The following is a 20,353-nucleotide window of genomic DNA, read 5'->3' on the forward strand; positions in this document are numbered from 1 at the left end:
ACTGCAGTGTGCGATCAGGTCAGAATGACCCCCTAAGAACCTTGCTATGGTGGGCTGTGAGGGTCACAATTGAGCTACAGTACTTCTGTGCTGACCACTAGATGGGGCTGATACATACTTGCCTACCCTCCCGGAATGGCCGGGAGGCTCCCGAAAAACAGGTGACCCTCCCGGCCCCCCGGAAGAGCAGGCAAGTCTCCCGATTTACGGGGGTCACCCCCTGCCCGCCGCCCACTTAACAAGTAAAGTGGGCGGTCCGGGCAGGCGATGACGCGATTCTTGTTGAATTGCGTCATCGTAACCACGCCCCCTGCTGTATAATGCCGGTAATCGCGGCATTACACAGCGGGGGCGTGGCTTAAATGATGCGATCCAGAAGCCATGCCCTGTTTCGCCTCCGGCCCGCCCCCGTTCCGCCTCCAGTGCGCCCCCCTTGCGCGTCACCTGACTGCCAGCCCCCCCTGCTGAGCCGACGGGCTGCTCTCTCCCGGAGAGAGCAGCCCAGAAGTCGGTAAGTATGGGCTGATAACATAAATGACTGTAAACAGAAGTAAGATGTATATGCTGATGGCATGACATATACATTTACAGTACATGGCGGGTAGCACTGACAGTTCATATGAAAATAGCATGGCAGAACAAGGGTTTAACCTCCTCAGTGCCATGGCCGTCATCTTTATCACGTGAATTGTATCTCCAGACACAGTAGCATATGACATGGTTTCTAAGCGTTTTCAGGCGTTTCTACACAGCTTCTGCATATCTAGATAGATCGAGTCTGTGTGGCATCCTATAAGCAAAATATAATGTTTTTTCAGCAAAAGATAATAATTTTTCAGAAACACCACTTGGTTAAGAATGTAATAGGGGAGCCAAACCAACCAAACGCTACCAAACATTGTCAGCGGAGATTCAGTAGTAGTTGGTGTGGCTCCCCAATTCTGAAATTTGGACTGCACTGCAGCCCCACCTCTGGAGCTGCCACTGGTAAGAACCCAATGATGCTGATCTATGACCTTTGTTCTTTGGGAGGCTTGCCACCTAGCAACAGCAGGTGGGTTAGGCAGCAAGCCTCCTGAAAACGAGGAGGGAGAGAAAGTGAAAGAATTTTACTCCTCTCCCTGCACAGCTCCAGTGGTGAGCGGGCGAGTGCGGTCACGTGCATGCTGCGTCATGTGCATGCGCGCGGTCACGTGAGCGCACGCTCCCACCGCTGATTAGATTTTCCTGTCAACACTGGCATGGTGGACAGCGTTTCTGTCACAGCAACAGATTCACTGTCTCTGTCCTTCATGGCTGGCAGTGTGGTGGGGAAAAGAGCCCTTAAAAGGGCACAAACACATTCCCTCTCATCTTCAACCTCTTCTGAGGAAATATTTACTAAAAAGAAAAAAGGAAGGTCAGTCAGAAATGTTATTGATTCTGACTCTTCTGATTCTGAGGTAAGGAAATCACCTCAGCAGAATGAAGGGTTATCCCCCAGCTCAAGGACCCCTTTTGCATATAAGAAAGAAAATTAAAAAAGACAAAAGTAAGTCTTATAATAAGGGGACCTGTTCAGGCGAAATTCCCCCATTTCCCGGTATTGTCCGTAGCAGACAACTTAACAGTGCTCGGAGCAAGCACACTACTTCTGCCCGTAGCTGGCAACATTCTTCCTACAGGGAACAGGGCCACTCTTCCTCAGTAGACTGGGAATCTGAGGAAGTGACAAGATCATCCGCTTCTTCCCAGCGTAGGGAATTTTGCGATATCCAAATGGCCAGAGTGGCTTTAGCGGGGAAAACCCCTCCACCTAAACTATATGCCACGCATTGGGCACTAAAGCAGGAGTCTGAAGTCCAAAAGTTTGCTCAGCTGGCATTTAGGGCAACACTGATTAAAGAGGATGAGCTAGTGTTGCCCTCCTATATAGGGTTACCAGACGTCCCTGCACTATTCGCTCCGGGTATTGACCCGGCCCTAACTTCCATAGTGGGTGAAAAAAGATATAATGACCCCACTGACCGCACTTTGAGAAAGATACAGTATAAAAGCTGGGCCCTTCTTGTACATACTTGACAAAGCTGAAAGAGAAGGGGAATCCAGCGTCTCCCTAGACTCACTAGTGGCACCCAAGCTTGCTCTACTTAAGGCCATTAGCAGCGCAACGCTGATAATAGGCCAGACCTTTAAACATATCACAAATACCCACAGGTCTAGATGGCTTACTAGTGCAGGTCAGCCAGATCTAGCTCCAAAGTCACTAGAATTCCTTAATTTGGATAATGCTGCCCTTTTTCGGTCCCCAATTCATTCATTGAGAAAGTAAAAATACGGCATAAGGCTCGTAAATCTTTCTCTGACCTTAAAAAAGGGAACAAGCAGTTCAAAAGGCCCTTTCCTCAAGGGGGCCGGACTTCGAGAGCCACAGGTCTAACCCGAGACTTTCAAAGGCACAAGAAGCGCCCAGACAGGAGGCTCTGGTAACAGAACAAATGACGCCCCTAGAGCATCGTCCTCAAATGCGAGGAACAACTCCAAGAGAAGTCGCAACTTCGGTAAGCAAACGCCAGCATCTGCATACAGTAAGCATCTGCGCCAGCAGAGTGTACTGTGCATCGTTTACTTAGACGACATGTTACTGTTCCACACAAAACACTCAATCAAGATTTGCAGAACGGCAAAAGATTTCAACAAACAAATGGATGCTAAAAACAATTCGGCTTAGCCTGAACCTCCCCCTAATTCGGTTCCCTCACCAGATAAGTCATATCCCTTGTTCAAGGAATTGCAGTTCTCAGCTAGACGATGTACTTACAATAGCCCTGCTTCAGGGGAAAATAGAACCAGCAAATTCAGCAGTTTCCGGCTGGATAAGTCACCTGTTTCCAATAGTAACACAAGATGGTTCTGTAAAACCAGTGTAAAATGTCAAAGGGCTGAACCGATACCTAAAAACAAAAAAGTTTCGTATGGAGGGTATCGCAGACATTCCATACCTACTCAAGGACTGCTTCTGCATAAAAATAGATCTAAAAGAAGCTTTCCACTCTATATCGGTTCACCCCAACCACAGGCAGTTTCTCAGATTTGTTTGGAAATACAGTATATATCAGTGGACTGTCATGGTATTTGGCCTCTCCTGTGCACCATATACATTAACATGGGTGATGAAAGCGGTAATATCCCATCTGCGCCAGCAGAGTGTACTGTGCATCGTTTACTTAGACGACATATTACTGGTGCACCCGGACCTCAACACTAGAACTAGCCCTCTCCCTGTTATCCAGTTTCGGCTTCACTCTGAACACCCAGAAGTCCATCCTCACCCCAACCAAAACATTAACCTTTCTGGGGTTCGACCTGGACACCCATTCTTTCTCTCTAGCGGTCCCACCGGAGAAATGGCTAGACACAAAACTTTATATACAAAAAAAACGTAAACAAACGCAGATTATCCCTTCAGGACTAAGCGAGAATCATTGGGAAGATGATTGTGATGTCCCCAGGTTTTTCGACACATACCCCTACTATGCAGAGAAATACTGGGTCTTCTCAGATCTATAATTCATACCCAATATACCTGGACAGATACCATATTCCTGTCCAAAAGAGTGAAGACAGAATTGTCCCAATGGAACACTCTTCCTATTCCTCCTCCTCGCCCTCTCCTAGACCCCCCCACACTCTACATGACAATAACCACAGACGCATCTCTAACAGGATGGAGAGGCTTCTTACAGGAAAGAGCAGTCAGGGGCACTTGGTCGGCCGAGGAAGCCCATTTGTTCATAAACATTCTAGACCTACGGGCACCAAAACTAGTTTTAAAAGCTCTAGTTCCCAAACACATGACAAACACTTGCATACAGCTATGTTTGGACAATACGACAGCGGTGTCGTACATAAACAGAATGGGAGACACCACATCAATATCCCTTTGCAGAGAAGCCCTAGAAATTTGGCAATGGGCCACTCAAAGAGACATCATCCTTATCGCACATTCCGGGTCAACTAAACAAACTAGTAGACTTGAAATCCCGCAGATAAAATTCCCTAGACTCGGTGGTGCTAAAAACTCAGGTCTTTCAAAAAATACTAGAAACCTTTGGAAAATTAGAAATAGACCTCTTCGCCAATCCCACAAATGCCCAGAGCCCGTGCTTCATATCCAGAATATGGATCGAAGGGGTATGGAAGATGGATGCAATGTCCTTCCCATGGACGGACCTTCTTCGTCCCTATGCCTTTCCCTCCTGGCCCTTCTCCTGAAAGTCCTTCAGAAAATCAGGGAAGACCAGGTACCCCAGATAGTGTTAGTGTACCCTGTGTGACCATCCAGAGTGTGGTTCCCTCTAATCAGCCAACTATGCATAGGCCTCAAAATTCCTGTGGGACTATCCAGGGAATGCTTCCATAGAACTCCCGACATACTGGACTCTCTTCCCCAGTGCATGTGGATAGCAATATCACTGGGCTGTTAACCGACCTTTCCCTAGCATCTCCCACAAAAGCACTAATTAACTCTTCCTTAAAACCCCGCAGTAGAATTAGATATTGTGCAATTATTAAAGAATTTGATCTCTGGAGATCTCAACAAATTTCATCTACTCGGGGTTCATTACTCCATTTAGCTCTAGACTTTCTAGCCTCTAAATACCAAACAGGTCTAGCCTCGGCTACAATAAGATCATACGGATCTGCTTTGGCCATTATGATCCCAAATCTAACAGACAATAAACTCTACCTCTGCCTCTGCCTTCACCTCTCTAGGCCCATCCTACCAAAATATTCCAATACCTCGGACATTGAACCATTCCTATCTTTTCTGGCTTCTTCGAAAGCAGACGCTAATATCAGTGTACTTTCCCGCAAACTGTCATCCCTATTAGCTCTGGCTATAGCAGCAAGAGGGGCTAAGCTTACCCTTATTCACATCTTAGACACATGGCTATCGCGCACCCCAACAGGATACCACATCATCCTTAAAGGGCATACAAAAACCTCTTCTTTTAATACCCCAATAGTTGAATTCAATATCATACAAGATCCCGCAGAACCTAATCTATGCGTGGCTGCATGCTTATCAACCTACTTTTCCCTAACGGCACCTATTAGGGACAATATCATCAGCTTTTCACCACCTGAAGAAAACCTTATCGCCCCGCTAAATCCGCTACAATTAGGGGATGGATAGTAGCCTCCATGAGGGAAGCGGGGATCGATACAGACCGTTTTAAAAGCCATTCCCTTCGGGGAGCAGCTGCAACAAGAGCGGCTGCTAAAGGCATTCCTCTGCAGTCAATTATGCTAGCGTATCTTGCCATGGGATGCCCACTGAGCTCAACCCATGATTTCACTGTATCTGGTGGAAGCAGATGATTTTGTCTGATGTATTGCCCCAAGCAAAAGCCATCTCTTGAATAAAAGAGCTCCATAGGCAATCAATCACTAGTTCCCATTACTAGAGGCAGTGGCGGAACTAGCAAGCGGTGGGCCCAGGTGCGACAAAATGCTTTGGGCCCCCCCCCCCATCCCATCCAAGTCCACCCCCTCACCCCTTGAGAGGATCTGGTGAGGGGGACCTGCTCAGGGCCAGAGAAATGGATACCTAGCAACAGTGCCGTAACTAGACATTTTAGCACTGTGTGCAAGAAACGGCATCGGAGCCCCACCCCTGCATGCAAAACAGGGGCAGTGCGCGCCGTAGGCGCGCGCAAAAATACATAGTGGCGTGGCTTCGCGGGGAAGGGGTGTGGCCACAAAATAATACCAATTCCTAAAACGGTGCACAGTAGTCTCCATTCTTCAAATTACGCCGCACAGTAGCATCACTACACCAGGTAGAGACCCTTTTACACCTTACAGCGAACAGATTCCTCTTTTTACACATTACGGCAGACAGCGTCCCCTTTTTACACATTACGGCAGACAGCGTCCCCCTTTTTATACATTACGGCAGACAGCGTCCCCTTTTTACACATAACGGCAAACAGCGTGCCCTTGTTACACATAGCAGCAGACAGCGTGCACTTTTTACACATTATGGCAGACAGCGTACACTTTTTACACATAACGGCAGACAGCGTGCCCTTGTTAAACATAGCGGCAGACAGCGTACACTTTTTACACATAACGGCAGACAGCGTCCCCCTTTTTACACATTACGGCAGACAGCGTCCCCTTTTTACACATTACGGCAGACAGCGTCCCCTTTTTACACATTACGGCAGACAGCGTCCCCCTTTTTATACATTACGGCAGACAGCGTCCCCTTTTTACACATAACGGCAGACAGCGTGCCCTTGTTACACATAGCGGCAGACAGCGTGCACTTTTTACACATTACGGCAGACAGCGTACACTTTTTACACATAACGGCACACAGCGTGCCCTTGTTACACATTACGGCAGACAGCGTGCCCTTGTTACACATTACGGCAGACAGCGTGCTCTTGTTACACATTACGGCAGACAGCGTGCTCTTGTTACACATTACGGCAGACAGCGTGCCCTTCTTACACATTACGGCAGGCAGATTCCCCCTTTTTACACGTTGCTGCAGGCAGTCCCCCGTTTTTACACATTGCGGCAGGCAGATTCCCCATTTTTACACATTACGGCAGGCAGATTCTCCCTTTTTACACATTGCGGCAGGCAGATTCCCCATTTTTACACATTGCGGCAGGCAGATTCCCCATTTTTACACATTGCGGCAGGCAGATTCCCCATTTTTACACATTGCGGCAGGCAGTCCCCCCTTTTTACACATTGCGGCAGGCAGTCCACCCTTTTTACACATTGCGGTAGGCAGTCCCCCATTTTTACACATAGCGGCAGGCAGTCCACCCTTTTTACACATTGCGGTAGGCAGTCCCCCATTTTTACACATAGCGGCAGGCAGTCCCAACAAATAAAGAGAGAAAGAAAGAGAGAAAGAGAGAAAGAAAGAGAGAAAGAAAGAGAGAAAGAAAGAGAGAAAGAAAGAGAGAAAGAAAGAGAGAAAGAAAGAAAGAAAGAAAGAAAGAAAGAAAGAAAGAAAGAAAGAAAGAAAGAAAGAATCATACTTACCCTCTCCGCTGGCTCAGGCTCCTCGTGCAGCTTGACGATTCCCGGGCAGTAGACGAGGTGGAGGGAGCCGCAGCAGCGCTGTGTTATTGGTGGAGGCGCTGCTGCTGCTGCCCCCCTGCTTCACTATAGGCTGTTCTCGGAAGACAGCCTATAGTGAAGCAGAGGGGCAGCAGCAGCAGCGCCTCCACCAGTAACAAAGCGCTGCTGCGGCTCCCTCCTTCACCTCCGTCCTCCTCCTTCCCCCGTCCGTGCCGCTGCTCTTCTCCTCTGTGGGCGGCTGTGCGCTGCGGGCAGCGGTTGCCCGCAGCGCACAGCGGCATGTAATGAGTCAGTTTGACTCATTACATGCTTGGGCCCCTGGACAGAGGCGGGCCCCAATGCAACGCACTGCTTGCCCTGCCGGTAGTTCCGCCTCTGACTAGAGGTATACTGGGTCTTAGCATCATATTGCGTACTCCTCCCCAGTAGCCTCCCAGCTCAATATTGCACTACCTAGCTACCTGGCGCAATGCCGTTTAAGCAAAGTTGTGTCACACAAATGACAGAAGTGTCAGGGGAGTGACTCCAGCCAAGGTATGAGTCTCCAGGAAGGAAGGGATTAGGTAATAATCCTCCTGTTTCCTCAGAACTGAAAAAATATTATATATTGTTTAGGTAAGTTATACAAATGTTTTGCTGTACTGTACATGGTATGTATGTATGTATGTATGTATGTATGTATGTATGTATGTACTGTTATGTATGCCGTTGAATATATGATGATGATGATGATGATGATGATGAATAAATAGCCATTAAAGCCTGTCAATAGTATATTCTGTACAGTACAGTATATACTATTGACAGGCTTTAATGGCTATTTATTTATCATCATCATCATCATCATCTATTCAAAGGCATACATAACTCTGCAGCACTGGTATCACTCATAGCACTGTATCAAATCATATACAAAAACAGCCATAGATATAGAATAATGACATACAGTAAGTTGATGGGGAATGTGCAGACTTTAGTCATCGGGTAGGGAGAGCTCAGCTCATTACAGCTCACAATCTAGAGGAAAGGATATATAAAATTGTTTTTATTTGAACATTTTTTATTGTTTCATGCATACCTAATATCATTTCTTAACTGCACCATCATCACATATTTTGTACCATAGCAGTAGGATGTGCACTGTGTTAATTAGTGGTAATGCTTTGTGTGGGAGGGAGAAGTTGAAGAGAGAAGCTGTGGTTTATACAAATAGAGTCCTTAAATGGACAAGACAATGACAGGGGAGGAAGGAAGAGGTAACCTCATATTGGGACAGTTATTTCTGACTATGACACATCCAACAGTACACTAAAGTACACATATATACATCAATCAGGTCTTTAAAAATGTCATCACACTGTGTCATTCAGGTCTGTGTCAGTATCTGCACTCAGATGTGATGAAAAAGCATTTTTCTTCTATTTTGCTCATCTCAAAAGAAATGAACTTCTCACATGCTGTATATCAGTTAGGCTTCAAAGATCAAGACAGGTTGGTGTACACATGAGTCTGTGTTATTAGTGAAATCTCATGCAAAACATTTGTTTAGTGGTGTACTATCACAGCTTTGTGTCACACTCCCTTTTTCTGTAATAAGTCTCCCATTCCGGAATATTAGCATAGCATAATGAGATGTCTTGGAGAGGGGACCCAAGTCTTAACACAGAATGCATTTATATTCCATGTGCACCTTATACATATAGCATGGAGATCATTTTATACAATATATTTAATAATTTTGTGCATGAAATAAAGTTTGTGTACATTTAAGCATCATAAAGCAGAGGTGTCCCTATCTAAGCTGTTCTTGAAAAATTCAGAGTATTCCATATGTCTAAATTCTGGATATGGGAACTCAACCTGTAATAAGATCTCATTATAAGCTCTCCTGTTATATTATTTTCTATACATTTTGTATAGATGTATTAATATAATTGCTCGTTACTTACTGTCACACTGCTATCACCAAATGTGTTCACTGAGCAATTGTAACTAATACAATTTAAAGGAACATATGTACAATTCTTATATTGCAAGCGGGAAATAATCAGGATTGAAACTATGCTTTCAATTAAAATTCTACTTATTTGGGCGCAGTATGGGGGATGGTATATGATTTGCATCATCGCCCTCTGCTGTACAATGCTGCAAATTTTAATGAGCTCTTTAAGTCTAAAGCAGTGTTTCACAAACTTTTACAGGCCGCTGCAACCTTAGTTACATACATTTATTTCAGGGCCCTTCAGCCAAACAGGCCACTACTCAGAAAAAATGATTACAATTTCTGATTAAAGTTTTTAAAGCATATAGTATATGCACAATGGGGGTCATTCCGACCCGATCGCTCGCTGCAGTTTCACGCAGCGCAGTGATCGGGTCAGAACCGCGCATGCACCGGCGCTGCAGTGCTCCGGCGCATGCCAGCCGTCGTTGCCTAGCAATCGCCTCTGAGGCAGAGGCGGTCGCTGGGCGGGAGGGGGCTAAACGGCGGCGTAAAGCCGCCATTTATGGGGCGCGGTCCGGCCAACGCAGGCATAGCCGGACCATTGAGGGGGCGGGCGGCGGCGGCTGCGTGACGTCACACGCAGCTGCTGCGGGCTGGGGAGCGACGAGTCGCTCCCGGCCAGCACGGTAAAGCTGCGTTGGTCGGGAGCTACTCTTGAAGTGCAAAGGCATCGCCGCTGTGCGATGCCTTTGCACTTCCGTGGGGGGGCGGCGGCACTGACATGCAGGGCGGACTAGCCCTGTGCTGGGTGTCCCCCCGCATGTCAATGTGAATGATCGTAGCTGTGCTAAATTTAGCACAGCAACGATCAACTCGGAATGACCCCCCCATGTGTGTACTTTAGATATGCTTGGTTATTCATACCTCTCTATGGTTTCACTTTAAAATAAAATAATTACATAGCAGAGGTGGGAAATTATTTAAGTTTTGGGGCTACTGAAGTTTTAGTAAACTGCTGAGTAAACCATTAAGAATCATACACAAAATATCTTATATTTGACATACCTATCAATAAAATTGTCATGGCATTAATTGTATTTTCCAGACTGTTCACATGTTAAAACTAGAGATGTGTAGTTCGGTTCTCCAGAAAACTGAATACACCTGAATTTTGTAAATCCAAACCAAACCAAAAACTGGTACAGATCTCCTGAGGAGAACCGATCCGGACAGAGTCTGGGTTAGGATCTTCCCATGGTTTGGAATTCAGATTTTAAATCCAAATTTCATGTTTTGGATTATAAAAATTACATGATTTTAGCTGTTTTATTGATTATTAACTGAACCAAAACACTTGAGGGTGGTTTTGCCCAAACCAAATCACGATGATGATTAGACCCAAACAATATATTACTCTGTATATAAATGTACATAATTCACTCAATCTTATTTATTTTTACATCCACACTTAAGAAACTGTCTGACACACAAACCAACACTGCTGTGTGCTCATATCCCACCAGGGCCATCAAAAGTTCTGCCGGGTGGAGGTACTGGTTGGGGGAGCATGGGCAAATCTGGGAAGGTGTGACCATGCCCCACTGAATAAACTACTATTTGCAGTGGTACATCAGTAGTGAGAGTGACTGCAGTCTCCTCTTTCTCGCTGCCCAATGTGCCACTCGGTTGCGCTGCTATACAGGCGCAGTCAGCGGCAGTGGGCATAGCAGTGGAGTGATCACAGACCTGGGACACTCCATCTGGCTAGGCCCTGGTAAATAGTACCTGCTCCCCACTACCTTGAGGCATTACTGTATACTACTAAGCACATTTCCCACTGTAATTGGCTGGATTAATATACAATACAGTATATGGAAAGCACCCTTGTATATCAATTTCCTATTTCCTTATAAATTGCTGCTTGCTAATGGCGGTACATCCCACCACATATCGCATTGTTACTAATCGCATACTGTATGTACTAACATATGCAATTAGTACCACAAAGGACAGCTCTCCTGATAAGAGCTGTCCTTTGTGTTCATCGACGGTCATTGGAGTTACGGGTTTAGGACCTGGGAGTCCGTCTGTGCATGCACAGAGTGATGCGGGTGACTGCGCGGGCGGGGGGGTGGTGCTGGGGGTGCTGGAAGGAATCCAATCAGATAGCTCTCTGGCAGTGTCGGACTGTTGCATGAAGGGCCTACCGGGGGGACGTAGTGGTAGAGACCCATGCTTAGGGGTATGGCCAGCCTCCAGTGAGATTTTGGCCAGCCAATTACGGGCTTGGGTAACCATTAGAAAGTGTATGGTCTGGGCCCCTTTGTAAATATATTCCATGCATGATAATTTACCAGATTAATGCACTGTCAAATAGTGTTCCATAGTCTTGTACAGTATACTGGGGCAGATGTATTAACCTGGAGATGGCATAAGGAAGTGATAAACCAGTGATAAGTGCAAGGTGATAAACGCACCAGCCAGTCAGCTCCTAACTGTCAATTTGCATATTGGAGCTGATTGGCTTGTGCGTTTATCACCTTGCATTTATCACTGGTTTATCACTTTCTTATGCCTTCTCCAGGTTAATACAATTGTCCCTCTGTAACATATGCATAATGTAAAATTAGTCTGGAACATGAGGAGGAGGTGAGCCCTCAGTGGGACGCACCGGAGGTTTCCCCTGTTGTACCCCTGTGGGCCAGTCTGACTGCTCTCAGGAAGGATGCAGAAAGAAGCCCATAGACTTCTATAGGGTTACGTCAGCAAAAGCTGGTGTTTCCCTCTGCACTGAAACCCTGGCATCCAGGTCTTAGTACATATGGAAATGTGGAAAACAAAAAACAAAAATGGGATGTTTACTACATTTTTACTTTAGCACATCCCGTCCTGGGGGAGAATATATAGCAAGGCACCAGGTCATAATGTATAAGACTGATTTAGACACTGGTTCTTGCAAGGCATCATAGATGTCTGCGATCACCGAATTCCATCTGCTTCAGCATCAGTAATCACTCTGTGGAACCAGACACAATCAGGGCTGCATTAGTGACCACCTCAGAATCAGGCCCAGTGAATTGAAGAATCTATAAATCTATGAGTTAGGCCCAAAGATCAGTTCCACAACTTATTTACTGCAATAGTTATTTACCATCACCTCTCTAAGGATAGGGGGTTGTTAGCATAAGCTGTAACACATTCTGTATAGAGATGCAAGCAAAAATGTTATTATGTTCACATGAATTATGGAAATATATAATTTACACAAAACATACACACATGCATCCAACTTTACATGAGCCCCTAAGTATGACATTATTTATAATACATATCAAGGATTGTTGGAGACATAAATTCTACCATGTACAGATTGGCATTACTCGGGGATAAGCTGGTTTCAATGGCTGTCAACACTCCCAAACACTTGAAGCTAAAACACATTATCAAAAAGAAGTCCAGGATAAAAGTTTCATGTCTCAGCAAATTCCTTCCCTCGTGGCCAAGACAGATTTAAATCTTACTTAGAAAATCTATCACTCTTGTATTTCCAAGTGATGTTTTCAAGCAGATTTAATCAATGAGTAGATTGACAGTAAGGACATAATGCCTATATTTCTCTCTTATCTATTTCTCGTACTTTACTATATATCCATATGCATTGTATAGTATGTGTCTACCCATTTTATGTATTTCCTTCACTATGCTGCCAGACATATATAGGTTCTGTATTAATCTCTGTTAATCCATTCAAGCAAATGCCCTATTTCACAGACCGGGAAGTGGAATTGTATCAAGGGGCTGTAAGTCATTCAGTTTCCTCTGTTGTGTGTGTATGTGTGTATGCTATTTGCATGTAGATTTGGTAACAGTGTTTATAAAATTTCATGCCGCACAGTCAGGGTGGCGTTACCTCTAGAGGAACCAAGGTAAATACCTAGAGGGTGTATTGTCCTTTATTAACTGGAGTACCATAACAGGTCTGACTTGTGCCCGGTGCTGGCCACACATTGCCAGACCTCCACCGGTGCTAAGAACAACAGTGCCCAGAGCATCCTCAGGATGTATACACTGTGGACCTGATTAACTCTCTTGTCACATCTATGTCCACACACAAAGCAACAACAGTTGGCAGTTTACCTGCTGCTCCCCAAGAACATTTAGTGAACTTGGAATGTGGCTTTAATGTCACAGCCCTTCTCCACACTGAGGGGGAGATATATCAAACCTTGGCAAGAGATAAAGTGGAGAGATATTAAGTACTAGCCAATTAGCTTCTACATGCCATTTTAAAGTCCTTGTTTGAAAAATGACAGGAGCTGATTGGTTGGTACTTTATCTCTCTCCAAGCTTTGATACATCACCCCTAGGTAAGAAGCGGTGGGGTGTGCAGTGTCCGCAGGAAGATGGTAAGGCACCTTTGGTGCCTCGGATCCACAAACCAGTCCTGAGCACAATACAATGTCTGTACATAATGACAGTTTACTAAAGCTTGGTAGACCATAGACGCTGTTTGTTGAGTTTATGGTGGACGGTTATTCAGAAAATTCACAGCGTGTACTTACATTCCATTCACCATATAGATCCATGTTTATTTTCAGTGACTGCAGCTTGAACTGAACAAAACACGAATCCAAATAAAGCAGCAATATCTATCTGTATCTATCTATATCTATATATTTATATATACATACACATATATATATATATATATATATATATATATATATATATATATATATATATAGTGCATCCCTATCAAAAGAATGATTGCAAAAGTTTTTAATTTATCTCATTCGTATTTTAATGAAAGATAACATTTTATATTGAGCAATTGGTGGAGATAACTGGAAATTAGTAAAAATGAACAAAGACATTGAGTTAAAGGTCTTGCTTTTGGTAGAAGGCCCTCTTGAGATAGGTACACACTATACAACTATTGGGTTGATTTTCCAAAAATCATTTGATCAGCCTGATTTATTGTATAGGGGTGTATATAGGGGATCCATTCCGACACGCATTTGTCAGAATGGATCCAACAACCGCTATTCAAAGAGTGGCCAGATCAGTCTGTCGGATTTGGCTGCTGCTGCTCACCTCACCACTCCCCTCATCCTGGCGCCACTCTCCTCACCCCGGTGCCACTCCTGACCCTGGCGCTGCTCCCCTCACGGTGGATGGAGAAGGCGGCGGCAATGTAAATCCAACTTTTTACCTGTTGGATTTGGTCCGCTTTCCGACAGAAGCATGCGCCGCCGATCCACGTGCATTCCGACAGCTTTCCGACAAGTCAGATTTCCCGACTTGTCGGAAAAACGGGGCCGCATTGAATAGGTCGGAACCTCTTCCGACCTAAACTTGTCGGAAACGTCCGTCTTTCCGACAAGACGGCAGTTTCTGACAGGTATTGAATACACCCCATAGTGTGTATGAGCTATTGTTTCGGCATCTCGCCAATAAATCAGAAAGATGTTGTCCACAAACATGCACCTACGATTATCCGATCGGTCGGTCAAAATCATAAATCTTGGCCTCAATTTCCCAATATCGACTAGTGTGTGTGTTCTCAATAATCTGTCCATATGTCCAGGTGTAAAAATCGGGGAGTGTATCGGTTCCTTTTTTTTGTCCTTGGGACAGTTTTTCATAAAAAACAAAAAGTGTTTAGCAGAGATATAGGGACCTTCCTCTAGCCGAGAAATCGGCCTCATTATCGTCCTGATCAAAAAAAATGGACAGTGTGTTCCTAGCTTAAGGGACAGATGTACTAAATCCTGGAGAGTGATTAAGTGGTGAGAGATAAAGTACAAGCCAATCAGCTCCAAACTGCCATGTTACAGGTAGGAGCTGGTTGGTTTGTTACTTTATCTCTCTCCACTTTATCACTCAGCAAGTCTTAGTACATCTGCCCCCTAATAATAAAATACAGGGTGAGGCAAAAAAACCTCTGCAGATTTTAAAGGTAATGCTATTCTACATTTTAGTACATACAATTTAAAAGTGCATGGGATACAGTTAATTTTCAATTGGTTTTGAATATAATATAATCCAGCTTTATTTGTCAAGTGGCATTACTAAAAGTTAGGACAAAATTTGCAACTGTGTTTCTTTCTCAGGCTCAGTACGAGAATCCCCCACATATCTACGCATTAACAGACAACATGTATCGCAATATGCTTATTGATGGAGAGAACCAGTGTGTCATCATCAGGTGAGGTCATGCAGGAATATCTGTGTTGGTTGTCGTGTCATAGCCAACCTAGAAACCCAGAAACAGGGCAGTGCCGAATCATTATGCATACACTGTGCATAATGGATCACAAAGCATACACAGAGTGACAAAATGATCATTATTAAATGAACAAAGCATTCTTTGCAGTTAATATGCTGAGCATACATTATACCAGAGGTTCTCAAACACAGTTCTCAAGGCACCACAGCGGTCCAGGTTTTAGTATATCCAAGGCTCATCCCAGATGCTTAAATCAAATTGACTGAGGTACTAATTAAATTATCTGTGGCCAAGCTTTGTATACTTAAAACATGGACCATTGGGGTGTCTTGAGGACTACGTTTGAGAACTTCTGCATTATACAATTATGTGGGTGATCTGCCTCATATCAGCGGATTGCCCAGATAGGTCATAATTCTGACATGGCAGCTTTACGGTGTGGCCATGGCAGCCTGCTAAAACCCTTATGCCAGTGGTTCCCAAACTGTGTGCCGTGGCACCCTGGGGTGCCGCGGGACACTTGCAGGGGTGCCTCGGGTTGGTGGTCCAGGACCAATTCAAAATATTTATTATCCATGTAATAGGAAAAACTAGTACTTGTGGCTGCCAGTCATAAAATATGTGTACAAACAGAAGCAAATCTTGTCCCTCACCACATAACTGAACCTAAGTATGACATATAAACATAATTTGCTTAATTTCATAATTTTTTATAAATTTCCCAATTAAAAACTTTAGGACTAGGGGTGTCGTGATAAAAATTCTGATACTCTAGGGCGCCGTGATTAAAAAAAGTTTGGGAACCACTGCCTTATGCTAATGTGGGTATGTGCCTGTCTATGTAAGTATCTATCTGTCTTGACTAGGCTGCCCACTGTTGTCCACCCATCAGAAACAGTTTGTGTCCGCACATCACAAATGAGCGTGGAAATCTGGCTACACTACCTGCACTCCCACAAGCCAGATCCATGCCGTTTGATCACATGGGCCTTTAGTTTCTTTTATTACAGGAATAATAATCACAATATTTGTAGACATTTTGAAGGGCAGAACTACTGTACAATTGTATGCAGAGGGTGTGGCTATTATCCACTTTTTTTTAGCCTTCTACTAGTTAGTACAATAAATTACATAATAAAGCACATGGGTGTAGTTGTTCTATTTCAGTTTTATTTAAAATAAAATAATTTACATTTATATTTCTAAAAAACATTTTTTTTTTGGTCACAATAAATCCCATTTAATAATGCTATGTCTTTGTGTTCTTAAATATATCAATTGTCATTGATATGGTTTTTATAAAGCCACATTTATGCAGTGAATTGCTTTCTAAGCTCGTGAACGAAGTAGTATTAACAGGAATTTGTGCTTAATAATGAGTATGAGATACGGTATGTAACTGTGTGATCATAAGCCAGTTCGGAATAACAAAACGCAGAATGGTTGAGACCATAAGCCAAAGGATAAGGGCTGGAAAAAGAAGAATGGTCATCAGTGGAAGATTTTACTACAAGTAAAGTGCAAGTAAAATCTGCCACCCGCAGAGACTGCATAGCTGTGATAGTGACATTCCATTGGAAGTGCTCCCTGCTTATCATAGCCAGACAGGCAGTCCCTGGGGGAGGTGTTTTTCCCCCCTGGGGCAGCCAGACTGGGCTGCAAATAGTGGAGAGAGTGCTTTTAATTGGAAGCCAATCCCCTGCTGTAACTCCCCTGCTGTCTGATTTCTAGGAGGCTGCAGTCCCCAGTAGCCTGCTTGTTGATATATGTACATGCGTGGGATTACAGTCCCACACATGTGCACATTTCAGACCAGTCCGGAAGTGGGCACCATCAGAAGTGGGCTCCTACTTGGGGGTGCTAGCTTCTGTTCAACAACAGAATATAAATAGGCAATGGTGGACATCCACTAAAAAAGTCATCTCGTTAAAACATGGTGTAGTGAGAATAAGTACCGTATAGATTGTAAGCTCTCGCGTGGCACTCTTTCCTTGTGTGCTGTTTCTTCCCTCACTTATACCATCATCTCCTCCCTATTGTCAACAGTGTCACCAAACATTTGGGTTCAGTCGGCGCTGCTTTTGTGGGTATAGCAATATATATATATATAGTTATTTATTTATATAGTGTGCATTCTATGATCTGCAATGTTTTTAGCATGTTTTTCTTGTTATGTTTACACAGTTTCCAATCATTTATGTTGTATGCAGACCCCTTGTGGCACCATATAAATAAAGGACAATAATATATGAGGAATACAGATACAGGCACTAATGAGGCATTTTGTCAAAATCTTATGTATATACATACAATCTTAGTACAACAGTGGTAAATATCACATACACCTAACACACAAAGCTGGATGTGTAATGAAGAGGTAGGGGTTGTAGACAGGTACACTAGAGTAAGTTGTTAGGAACTGTTATAGGATCACTCTGAGAGAGGCCATACCTTTCTCACTGACCATCAGGGGCGTAAATACAGGAGAATGGAAGGTGGTTGCCTCCAGGCGCCAACCCTGAATTGGGCACCCTTACTTCCTCCATTGCACTAGATTCTACTTAATGCACTCCTGAGCACAAATTAGCTTGTGCCGCGGTTCTCTCTCTCATGGAGACACCACGCCGGAGTCTTGCCCCACCAAAGAGAAGTATCTCCAGCAAGAGAACTGCACAAATATACATAAAAAGGGCAGTACACATGCTGGAGTGCATGGCCCCTTACTCCTTTGTTGGCTCTTCCCCCTCACACATGTGGTACCTGATGCCTTTGCTGTTGGAGCAGCAAATAGCAATAACTTAAGACCCTGATCAGCAACAGGTAGTGCTTGTGCGCTGGGGTGTTGCTAATTAATTGGGATGCGATCAGCATCCCAATAGATGGGATGCCGGCGGTCATGTGACCGACACCGGAATCCTGACACCACTCGGAAGACCGGCTCCAGAAGACTGACAGCTGACATCCCGAAGGTAAGTATCAGGTACACTGTTGGGATTGGGACCCGGTAGGGGGATAGGGTTAGGCGGTTAGGCACGGGGGGGGGGGGGATGGTTTTAGCCCTAGCCGTCGCCCCCAGAGAGTTCGGGTAGGGGAGTGGGGGGAATACTTTCCCTTTCCGATGCTGGGATCTTCGATGCTGGGATGCCAATGTTGGTAATGTGACCCCTAGCATCCCGACGACCGGGATAACATTCCGAGATGAAATTGTGGGATGAAATTGTGTCTAGCTGCTGCTGGAGTGTTGGCAGTGAATGTGAGTTAGGGGTAGTGTGTGTCTGAGTGCTGCTGGGATTTGGGTGTTGGTAGTGAATGCGAGGGGGGGAGTATAAAAGATTGTTTTGGCTCCTGGTATGAACTTAAGCCCCTGCTGATCACAGGCTACACTAGTTCAGGTAAAGGTTAGTGAGCTTTTCCTATAAGCCAATTAGAAACATCAACATACTAAGAGAACAAAAAAAATAACAAATGTGGGTAGCAGCGGAGACCAAAATTCAAATAGGGGAGCCACACCAACTTCCACCCCAAACGTTGCCAAACATCACCAGCCGGGACTCACTGGCAGTTGGTGCGGCTCCCCTATTTGAATTTTTGACTGTGCTGTAGCCTCACTTCTGGAGCAACCACTGCTTCTACTCACCCTATTTGTCTGCTGATTTGTGTGTTTTTTTGTATTTTGTATTTTGGTTAATATGTTAATCTAAGCAACATGTGGGATAATACATGGGATACACTGTTTCTTTTTTTTTAATGTATTTATTCAAATTTTTCAATAATAAACAGACAGTTTGAAAAGGTACAGTCTCCACAGCACTACCATTTGCAGCCACATAATATTCCCAGAATTGGAGAAATAATACAGTATACATATCCAATACTTAATAAACAAGACATTCAAACAACAAGACAAAGACAAGGGGGAAGGGGGGGGGGGGAGGGAAACACAAACATTGAATCAGGCTACACATTTCCCGCCAGGACGGCCACATGACATAGCGCGCCATAGTCAATAGCTCCATCGAGTTGGAGCTGTAGTGGTGTTAAGGTTGACAAGAATCACAAAATATATCAATCCAGCTAGGGACTCATATAGTGGGTTGAGGGGGGGTGCATATCTCTCTCAGGGTCGTTCTTTTCAGCGAGTCGAAAGACCTAAGCATGGGATCCAGAACTTCAATAAACGGTCCCCACTTCTTATAGAACAAATGAGCATGCTTGTCCACATCGTAAAAGGCAGATTGTCTATCAAAATACATAGTCGACTTCACCATACCCAGAAGTTGCTCTAGTCTGGGGGGGGATCTATGGATCCATTGCGTCAGAATGGCCTTCTTTGCCATTGTGAGAAACACGTAAAGGAAGGGACGCACTGGGAGGATCTCAGCCGGTAACTCCCCATAAGAGAGATGCAAACCCAGCAGTGCCTTAGGTGATAAGGGGAGACGCAACCCAAATTTACTGTTTAAATACCATAAAATTTTATTCCAAAATCTTTGTATCTTGGGGCAACTCCAAAATACATGCATCAGGGTTGCATGGGGTGCTCTGCATTTAAGACATTGTCCTGAATCCAAAGCACCATATGACTCCTCTGACTAGGGGATATATATGCTCGGTTTAAAAATTTTACATGGATCTCCTGTAGGTTCGAGGACGCTCGGTAAAATCAGCCCCTAAGAGAGGTAACAATATATACTGTCCACTGTACATTTGATTGCTGGGTTCTTCTTTTTCCTCCAATTATTGGAGAAAAATAATCTATCTGCTGTCTCTATATATTTATAATATAAATGCAGAGAGGAAAGCTGTAAATTTACAACCTTAGAGAATATCAATTTACACCCTGAATCAGGGGATCCTAAATATAAACCTCAGTTTGATACTGTGTGTACAGATAACGGTGTTTTAGAGCATAATTATTAAGCTTTTTATATACTATTAATTTCATTTTACTGCTGATGTATTTTTTATTATAATAAATATTTTATGTAGAAGATTGTCAACTCTTCACTATTTACATCTATCCACACCTATTTGCAACACCCCAAGCGCAGCCATTTTTCTTTTTCTTCGAGGAGTGTAGAGCTTTA

At 44.2% G+C, this 20,353-nt stretch overlaps 1 protein-coding gene across 1 annotated transcript in view; it reads left to right on the plus strand.

Moving 5' to 3' along the window:
- Positions 1-20,353, plus strand: part of MYO1F (myosin IF) — a 310,663-nt gene that overhangs the window by 94,203 nt on the left and 196,107 nt on the right. The window contains exons 3-4 of the mRNA XM_063916390.1: positions 12,748-12,837; positions 15,151-15,245. Coding sequence (XP_063772460.1) covers positions 12,748-12,837; positions 15,151-15,245 — 185 coding nt within the window. The remainder of the gene's footprint in view (positions 1-12,747; positions 12,838-15,150; positions 15,246-20,353) is intronic.

The sequence above is a fragment of the Pseudophryne corroboree genome, chromosome 1 (assembly GCF_028390025.1).
Source record: "Pseudophryne corroboree isolate aPseCor3 chromosome 1, aPseCor3.hap2, whole genome shotgun sequence".
NCBI classification, from domain to species: domain Eukaryota; kingdom Metazoa; phylum Chordata; class Amphibia; order Anura; family Myobatrachidae; genus Pseudophryne; species Pseudophryne corroboree.